The 10173-nt window shown below is 42.2% G+C and overlaps 2 protein-coding genes across 2 annotated transcripts; both read right to left on the bottom strand.

Moving 5' to 3' along the window:
* Positions 1-2241: 2241 nt before the first annotated feature.
* LOC101771127 (glutamic acid-rich protein-like) lies at positions 2242-3687 on the bottom strand. The gene is made up of 2 exons (XM_004972056.1): positions 3201-3687; positions 2242-2492 (listed from the first exon to the last, which is right to left on the bottom strand). Exons 1-2 carry the CDS (start codon positions 3685-3687, stop codon positions 2242-2244), a joined length of 738 nt encoding a protein of 245 aa, XP_004972113.1.
* LOC101786476 (ABC transporter B family member 4) lies at positions 3687-10075 on the bottom strand. The gene is made up of 12 exons (XM_004969586.4): positions 9761-10075; positions 8830-8884; positions 8163-8338; positions 7833-8054; positions 7489-7727; positions 6876-7401; positions 6512-6785; positions 5769-6408; positions 5457-5685; positions 5004-5270; positions 4660-4923; positions 3687-4579 (listed from the first exon to the last, which is right to left on the bottom strand). Exons 1-12 carry the CDS (start codon positions 10028-10030, stop codon positions 3935-3937), a joined length of 3807 nt encoding a protein of 1268 aa, XP_004969643.1. The 5' UTR covers positions 10031-10075; the 3' UTR covers positions 3687-3934.
* Between the last annotated feature and the right edge of the window lie 98 nt (positions 10076-10173).

Below are 10173 nucleotides of genomic sequence, written 5' to 3'. Positions count from 1 at the left end.
AGAATAACACCATTTTTCACGAGCAATACTTTTCATGGAATTATATCAAAATAATGATAATGGTTTACCTTCGAGTGATGTCATCCACAGGTGCGCTGCAGTTTCACAAAAAGTGATTGCAGTCAATGCAGTTCCCGCCAGGCACCCTGTAATTGGAGATCATCGTAACATCAAAATGCATCACAAGTCAAAATAAACATAATCCACAACAAAATAGATTGAACGTTGGTATTTACGCATATTCTGGTCTATAATAACCTTTGCAACCATTGCAATGTGGTTGTTGACATCTACTGCGAGAAATTGTTTATGCCCGTCGACATCGTTTTGATCAACCACCAAACGGAGGAATGCTAGTGTACTTTAACAGAGATGGTTTATAATGTAGATGGGTTATACAAAATTATAGAATAAGGCATGCTCTTATTTAAATAAATGTATAACTAAACAAAACTAACTTTGTGTCCGCCAAACAGATCTCCCTTGCTCCATATGGATGAAGTAATTTGTAGTCCATTGCAACAACAAATGCTACCACCGCTACTGCATCCACCTCAGTCCCATGAGGTAGAGCCATCGCAGTCGCCAGATTCATGAAATCACCAGAATTGTTCTGAATAAATATAAAATAGATGTTGATGTAGTGGATGTGCACGTGCGTGAAATACAGCATGAGTGTTCGAGAAATAAAGGTCCAAGAGTGTTCAGATGAAATACAAAGAAGAAATATCAATTAAACATCAGATGAAAAAAGCATGAATGTTCAGATACTACCATGATTTGGAAGATAATAAGAAAATTCAATGGGAAGATAAGGCATCTAGAGAAATGGAAAATAACACAATTGAAATGACATGTTAAACTAATCTAAAAATAACATGTCCTTAAAATGGTTTCTACCTCTATAATCAAACTAACCTTATAGGCATTCACGATTACATGTTCCATAAACAAAAATTAATACATGTAAGTTAATACATGTAGAAACCGAGATGAAATACATATAAAACCTACCGAGCAATCATAACCGCATATAAGTATATATACTGATGAAATATATATGTACCAGGCATTGGGTGATAGTAGACCCATCTGACTTGAACACGTCGATGGTGGTTTCTTCCGAATCCCCATTGGCAAGCCCTCCTTCACCTAACCCCGTGTCTGCTCGGAAGGAACATCGATATCATATGATGCAGCAAAGTATCCCTACATTATATTATGATAGTGAAAATTAGGAACGCATATAACATAAAGAAAATCACAAGCACAAGAAGTTTACATCATCAACTTAAAGTGATATAATTATGAGGCATTAGGAGAGTAAAGGAACATGAACCTCCATTTGTGAGATACGCTAACAGGAGACATCAAAGAGGAAACTGCAGGTACACGTCTGGGTGGCCTGCGCGAGGAAAAGAGAGAACAGTTGCGAAGTGGTACGTGGAGGGAATATATAGGAAAGTTGTGTCTACTTTATAGAAGGAAAGAATAATAAAATTGGATATAGCAGAGGTCAGGCGGAGATAAATTATCATGCATGAATTAAAGATTATACAAGGAAACGTGAAGTATAGAAAATTGATCATCAGGGGAAAAAATCGTGGGGGTACAAGAGAATAATCGCTAAAACCTATCACTGAAACTTTGCCATATATCAAGACTAGCCGCCACATTCTTTGCCATATATCAAAGACGTGCACCTCGAATTAGGAAAGGATGATTGAATCTCCCACCTGACAAATCCTTATTTGCATGCATGCTGATCCATCCCTAATTAGCCGAAACATGTTAGATAATTTCCTTTATTTAATTGATGTGTCTCGTACATGCTTTCCTCCTTAACACGTGCGGCTACTAAAAAGAATAAGATCTTGGATATAATACAAACTTATATGTAGAGCTCCTAATCTCAAAAAGGAAACATCATTTTTAGGGACAAAATAAAGCAAATTGTCCATTCCAATTATCCAAATCATGACACAGCACACAGAATTAGCCAAAATCGACGAAATAGTCACAAAATACGCAGAGTATAGCCATTCATGATTACATGTTACATAAACAACAATTAATACATGTAAGTAATTCTGCTCGACGTTCATAGACATTCCGACTACAGACATATAGACAACCTATTTACAAAGAAGATTGAAATTAATACAATATATCACAAGATTTGGAAGGTCGGCCAGGAGATTACGCGACGTCGTCGTAGCCGGGAGCTCCACCATTCTAACTCTAGCCATCCACACGACGGCGCTTGCTAGGTGGCCCGCTGTCGCCGTCTTCACCGTTGTCATTGTCATCGTCATCGTCATCGTCGCTGTCATTGTCTTCGCCGTCATCGCTATCGTCATTGTTGTCGCTGCTGTCATTGTCGACACCTTCGCTAATGTCTTCGTCACTTTCGACGCTGTAGAATTTATCGGTCGAGGACCCACGCTCACCATCAGATGACACTACGACAGAGTCCTTCTCCTCATTGTCATCTATGCGGGATCTTGGGAGGCCATAGGTCCGAAGGATCAATCGGGGAATCTGGCGAGGTTGACATTGTTGTCGTACACGTGAGTCTCTACACATCCTACACTGTAAAGAACAGTGCAGTTTAGGAATGGAACTATCGAGGAGGAAACACCGTGCTTATGCATCGGCGCAGTAGAGTAGTGCGATGGCATATTAATTAATCGTGAAACGGCGCGCCCGATCGTGAATCCTTTCGTGGCTTCTTGCAACTGCACAAAATGGCTCTTGCTGAACACATACGTCTGCTAAAAAGTCATCAGATCTTGGATATAATACTGACTTATATATGGTTATTAATCTCAAAAAGGAAACATCATTTTTAGGGGTAAAATAAAGCAAATTGTCCTTTCCAATTATCCAAATCATGACACGGCACACAGAATTAGAAAAAAATTGATAAAATAGTTAAATACAAAATTCAACAAAACGTGCAAAGTATAGCCAAACTAATGAAAATTTACGTATTAATATATTATCCAAAAATCCCAAATCAACTATATCTTCCGTGCCTTCAGTGTCGTTGCTCTCCTCATGGCTCTCTTCGTCAGAATTAACTGATTTGTCCATATTGTCCTTGCTATTGGAACCTTGGTTCTCGCTGCAAGGCTGCTCATGCACTGCTCTAGCCATCTCTTAAACACCATCTTGATCTAGACATCTTCTCTTCTTACGTGGCTTGTCATCATCTTCCTCTTCATCGTCTTCTTTATCATAGTCATCCTCATCCTCTTTGGCCTCATCTTCTGCTTGATAGTTCTCATCTTCTTCGGTCTCATCACTATCCCAGTCACCATCCTGCCCATCCTCCTCCTCCTCTTCTGCTTGGTAGTCCTCATCCTCTTTTGCCTCGTCATTGTCCCAGTTATCGTCGTCCTCCTCCTCCTCCTCTTCTGGTGCGGTCGTGTGATCCTCTTCTTCTCCGCACTCCTCTAGTTCAAAATCTCTGTCCTCTTCTTCATCCTCTTCTGGAACCCATTCACTATCCTCCACTTCATCTGTTGGCTCTGCCTCGGTGCTTTCTTCTTCATGATACTCTACATCAATCGGCACGTTGCTACCGTCGATGTGAGACTCAGGCAGTTTGTTAGCCGGCTCCGTTGTAAGATTGTGTCTGGTAGGAAGATTAAATGGTGAAGAAAAACAATAACTCTCAGTCATTTTAAAACAACACTTGAAAAATCTTTGAATACCACGAGCCTTGTGCACAATCCAATTGTTTCGTTTCAAAATGCACAAGGCAAACCGGCCCACCACATGATGTCTTTAGCAGCCGCGCAGCGACCCCAAATAAATCGGTATATCCCAATAAATTCGTAGCACACCATATAACTATATAAAAACAAAGAGAAGAATCAAGGAAGATGTACAATGCCTAGTGATGCGAACAAAATTCTTAACCTAGGTACTATGACGAAGCTGAACGAAGTTCAACTAGCGAAGCGTAGAATCCATCTTTGATGTTCATCAGCGTCTCATGTCTTCCTTTCTCCACAATCACGCCATCCTTGAGAACTGCAATAATATCAGCACTTTTGATCGTCGAGAGGCGGTGTGCCACAATAACTGTGGTCCTGCCAACCATGACATTGTCCAAGGCATCTTGCACAATTCGCTCAGACTCAGCATCCAAGGCGCTCGTTGCCTCATCAAGAAGAAGAATCTTTGGATCTTTTAGTATGGCCCTTGCGATGGCCACCCGCTGCTTCTGGCCACCAGATAGCTGAACCCCCCTCTCTCCAACAGTGGTGTCATACCCCTGGGGAAGGCTTGATATGAACTCATGCGCATTGGCTGCCTTTGCGACCTTCAGGAGCTCCTCCTCAGTGACCTCCCCGTGCTTCCCATATGCTATGTTGGCGCGGATTGTGTCGTTGAAGAGCACAGGCTCTTGGCCCACCAGCCCTATTTGGTCCCTTAGCCAATCGACCTTTAGGCTCTTGATTTCTACCCCATCTAGTGAGATGGTACCAGAGTCAGGATTGTAGAATCGTTCCAGCAAAGAAATTACTGTTGATTTTCCACTGCCACTCTCTCCCACAAGTGCAACAGTCTGTGTAAAACCATAAAAGGAGTAAGCAGCTGATTATATCACTGAGAAGATATTGCATTGCAGAGAGATGTTAGGCTAACCTTCCCGGAGGGTATGTGTAGGGTAAAATCACTGAAGATTTGAACATCTGGACGGCTTGGATACTTGAAGCTAACATGTCTGAAGTCGATGTCACCCTTGACCTCGTCTAATGTCAAACCTTCGTCACTGCTTGAGTCAACTTTCGACTTTCGGTCCAATAAAGCAAATATGGAGACAGATGAATCCTTCGCCTTTGTAGAATCAGAAGCCAATGCACTTGTTTGAGATATGCCAATTGTTGCCAGCATCAGTGCAAAGAAAACCTGCAAGACACGTGTTAAAATCAAATCTTCAATAGGAAGTTGAAGGAAGAAAATACTATTGACATGATGCATTTTCTAACCTTGAAAACGTCTGCAAAAGTAGATTTGTTATGACGCACGAATTGCCCTCCAACATAGAAACAAAGGCCATATGTAAGGTACATCATCATGAATGAGAAACCAAAACCAAGGCCACCAACCATTCCTGTTCTGACCCCTTGATTCTTTGAAGCTTCACATTTATGATCATAGATTGCCATGACTCTTTTCTCAGCACAGAAAGAAGCTACAGTCCTGATACTACTGATAGCATCAGTGGCCACTTGACTTGCATCTTCATACAGCATCTGCAGAAACAACAATACATTGTCATTTAGCATGTATTCAAAATATAATATCTAGAGTGATCATTATTCTTATGTAATTTGAAGACCTCAATGACAAAATAAATGCAGATCTTAGTTTCAATTGTTATTTCATATTTTGTATAATGACAAGAACAACCTGAAGGCCTGTTTTTTTACATATATTACCTTGGCATCTTGACTGAAGCCCTTCAAAAACTTAACTTGTGCATATCCTTGAGCACCCGATAGTGGCATTGCACAAAGGATGATCAATGTGAGCTTCCAGTCTGCCACAAAAGCAATGACCAATCCAGTGATTAGCGATGAGGTGACCTGAGCTAACAAGGCCAAGTTATCACCCACTAATCTTCGGACATTCAGAGCATCAACTGACAACTTTGCACCAAGTGCTCCACTGTAAGATGGAATTTGGCCATTAGTAATCCCTTAAGTAGAAATAAAGAAAATACTACATTGAACAAAACGATGGTAGTCAACCTGGAGTTTTTGGGATCATCAAACCAAGCAACTTCTTGGTGCACAATGCTCCGAAATGACAAGGCACGAATACGCTCGATAAGCTTCCCCCCTGCGACACCAAACAAGAAAAACTCCACTGGTACTGATATTATCGATACAATACCCAGCACAACACACATCAAACCCCAAAAGCTTGAATCCTTTCTTAGTTTGTCAGGCGGCTCATAGAAAGTTTTGATGGCATTGGAGATCAATAGCCCAAACATTGGAAAAAGCACTCCATGCACTCCAGCAGCTAGTGCTCCTAACAAAAGAATCGGTACCTCTGGCTTGTTTAGAGCAGCAAGCCGTCCCATAGGAGCTTTCTTTGGGGCCTCACTATCATCAGCCTGCTCTTTCTGATTCTCCCCGTTTGTATCATTTTCTTCGAGCAACTCAACTGAACCAGGCATACCAAATGGGACCGTCGAAGAATGCCGACTGCTGTTTCCTGCAGAACCTCTGCCTATCGATCGCTTCAGTGAGAGGCTTCTACTTTTAGACCTTTTATCAGACATGCGACGTTCTAATTTCTGTTCCTCTTCTTCTTGGCTTTCTTGCAGACGAATAAGTTGAGAATAAGCACCATCAGGGTTCATTATCAATTCATCATGGGGTCCTGTGAAATATTTTTTGATTCAAGGAATTGATTGCTTAGTTAAAACATGGTGTGCATGTAATGAATGCAAATGCACAATGCACAATGGAAAAGGGATCCTAACCTTGTTCAACTATTTTCCCTTGTTGAACAACTGATATGCAATCGGCATTCCTCACAGTACTCAGACGATGTGCAACCACAATTGTTGTTCTATTCACCATGATCCTATTCAGTGCTTCCTGAACAATCCTCTCTGACTCAACATCCAATGCACTAGTCGCCTCATCTAACAACAGAATTCTGGGGTCTTTAATTATTGCTCTTGCAATAGCAATCCTTTGCTTTTGGCCCCCTGAGAGCTGAGCGCCACGTTGGCCAACCATCGTGTCATAGCCCTGGTATGAGAGAAACAGAAAAATATTAGCACTGAGCTCAATATAAGATACAGGATGTAAAGAAGTTAATTCATTGGATCTGTGGCATACGTTGGGCAATTTGTCAATGAAATTTGCTGCATTAGCAAGCTCAGCTGCTCTTTTGATCTCTTCAATTGTTGCATCCTCTTTGCCATATGATATGTTATCTTTGATAGATGTCATAAAGAGCAATGGTTCTTGGTTAACAAGACCGATCTTCCCTCTTATCCAATCAAGCCGCAAGCTCTTAATGTTAATGCCATCAATTAAAACCTCACCAGCCTGTGGATCATAGAATCTCTCCACAAGACTTATGACAGTTGACTTGCCACTTCCACTCTCCCCAACTATAGCCATTGTAGTGCCGCTAGACACATGTAATGAGAATCCATCAAATATTAGTTGATCTGGTCTTGCTGGGTAGCTAAAGTACACATCCTTTAGGTCAACATCACCCTTGATGTCTTCTAACTGCTTGCCGCTTGGGTCGTCAGGGTCAATTTCTGGTTTCCTCTTGATTGTTGCGAACAATCTGTATGCTGCAGATCGTCCTTCTGCAAAGGCTGCCATGCAGGGTGTTGCATTACCTAACGACCTGCACAAAACGTTGGAAATCGACAACATGGGTCATACAACATGGATCATCATAAGAATTTCTTTATCTCGATTTAGAGAAACTCACATTGCCCCAGTCATTATAGCAAACAAGATATTGATGACGTCTCCTCCTGAGTAACCTTTGCTAAGAACCAACTTGCCGCCATACCATATGGCTAAACCATAGCTTGAGAAAAATATACAGAAAACAGAACCCATGCCAAAACCATTGGTAATTCCTTCCTCAACAGCTGCCTTGTATGCCTTGTGTATGAGTTTATTGTACGCTGCAATAGCCTGCTTCTCACCGTTGAAGGAGACAACCTGTTTTACAGATGTAGCCACAACGAAACTGGTCAGTGCATGTCACATTGAAAATGTAGTGATTTCTCTTTGTCGTTATTCAGTCACCGAGTGCATTGAACTCACTGTTTTAATGGCCCCAAGCGTCTGTTCGACTACATTCCCTGCTTCACCGTATGATGTTTGCCCCTTGCTAGAGATTTTAGAAAGCATTTTTGAGACCATTCCTCCAGCCAGAACTACTGGAGGTATGCATGCCAACATGACAAGAGATAAAAGCCATCCTTTTACGAATGCTACTACAAAGCCACCTATGAAGGTAGCAATAAGTTGTTGGAACTTGCCGACCTGAAGAGTTTTGTAAGAGTCAAATATTGCAGTTTTGATATAAGCTGGTGATAGTCAACAGAAAGTTTGCTTCTGCACTCTTCATTTTTATAGAGGGGAGCTATTTACCTTCTCACCAATGGCATCCTGAACCAACACGGTATCACCAGACATCCTTGAAACTACTTGCCCAGTTGTCATTTCTACATCAAAGAAAGCTATTTCTTGTCTCAAGACAGATTTAAGGTACAGAGATCTAATTCGTGTTGCCTGCCTTTCTCCTGTCATCGTCCAGCATGACACCTCTGCACAAATAATGCACTGAATTCAATTATATTGGTACGAGCATCATATATATGCCTTAAACATGTACTAGAACTCTGTTTCAGATTTTTCTAAAATTAGTTTGCTGATGAAGCAGTGCTTTAATCGTACACTTTTCTTGTATCTCTTTCCATGGAAGTTCAAAACATGTTGGCTTTGTAATCACTATCATGAACTGCTGAACACAAACTTTCTGTACCCTTCTTTGAAAGTATAAAACAAAAGTCAAAGTCGGACTCTGCTCCGTGATGACAGCTTCCATGTTTGAAAGTTGAAACACTGGTATGAGCGCAAGCTGGTATATGCGACAAGCTTCTTTTTGTTAAGCATATGTTATCATTGTACGTGATGCAAGATTCTTTTTTATATCAATGGGATCGTTGGCAGCCGCACTGCAGCAATGTCAGCTTGTGATGCAGAGTGCAAGCAGATATGAAGATTGAAAGGGATAACGAAGTCTACTGGTACTTACGGAGAAAGGAAACAACCGCTGTTGCAATGCCCAGGTAGACAAAATTCAGAACTGCCTGAAAGGAAAGTGAGGTGGAACAGCAGCAGGGTGAGAAATGTACTCATGTCTCAAAAGAGAATGTAATGAAATGAATTTTTAGCAGAGTATTTGAAGAAACTTTGGCCATAACTTTATTTTATTCAGAAACCATATAAAAAAAACTGCTGTCAAAGAACATACAACCGAACAAATTTGACCGTGTGGATGATCTCTAACCCTATCCTTGGACAGAGTTCCGGATCTTTGATCAGGAAAGATTCTAGCCATTACCTGTGGTGGTTAGTTATCAATTATAGTAACTCTGTTCCACATGGTATCTTATTAAGTTAATTGGTCCCTGAAGCGTTGAGTTAGTTGTTGAGTTGTTTGTTGTCCTGAAACGGTTCTATTTTTCGACTCTCTGTTTTTTCCTTTAGTGTTGTAAGCTGTTGGTAACCCAGAAGGATGTTTCATTCTTTTAAACCTGGCCAAGTTTGCCCGCTTGGTCTGAAAATATTGAAACTTGGTTCAAACGCATAGCTGAACGGATGAGAACAGCATACTCCAAGAAGAAAGAAGAAGCAGTGCAATGTTTTGCACGCAAAGCATCTTGTTGATATTGGACGTCACTAGTTAAGTCCCTGTCAAAGCACGGATCGTGGGATCATTTTGATTTCTAAGAAGTACCAGTTTCGATTGGCATCATTCCGCCTTAAGTTTTATCTCAAGATTCAAGAACAAAAAAGGAGAGAAAATTTTGAAAGAAATTAAAAGATGAAGAGGGAGCAAACACCAGAGGATTAATGGCGCCAAAAGTCAAGATACGCGCCCCATCGTTCTCCCGGGGCCGTGAAAGCACAAACGCCAAGATAGCTAGCGTGGCGGAAGTTTCTCCAGGCTCCGACGAGCTCACCTTGTTGACGCGGTGGAGGACATCGTCCAGGGCGACGGCGCCGCCGAAGCCGTCGATGACCTGGCCGAAGATGACCGTCATGATGGGCTGCGTGACGCCGTTGCCCAGCGCGCCCACCGTGCCGAGGAGCATCAGCAGGACGTCCGTGCCGTCGGCGTACCGGAACAGACCCGTGAACGACACCCTCTTGTCGGCGGCGGCGGCGCCGCCGCCGTTGCCCTTCTTCTCTTCCTTCTTCTCCTCGCCATCCCTCCCTCCCGCGGCGTCCATTGCTCGCGGCTCTCGGTGTGTATACGGTGGACGCGCCCGCCTGGCTTTGGGGCGGCTTCCTACGGCTCTGCCTACTTTGCAAGGGTATTTATGGGGTTCGCTGCTGGTCGCAGTAGCCAGTAGTCTCTGGCCAACCTCTGTTG

This window comes from Setaria italica, chromosome V (genome assembly GCF_000263155.2).
Source record: "Setaria italica strain Yugu1 chromosome V, Setaria_italica_v2.0, whole genome shotgun sequence".
In the NCBI taxonomy this organism is placed as follows: Eukaryota; Viridiplantae; Streptophyta; class Magnoliopsida; order Poales; family Poaceae; genus Setaria; species Setaria italica.
The sequence above is the reverse complement of the archived record's forward strand: the minus strand, read 5'-3'. Positions and strand labels throughout refer to the sequence as shown.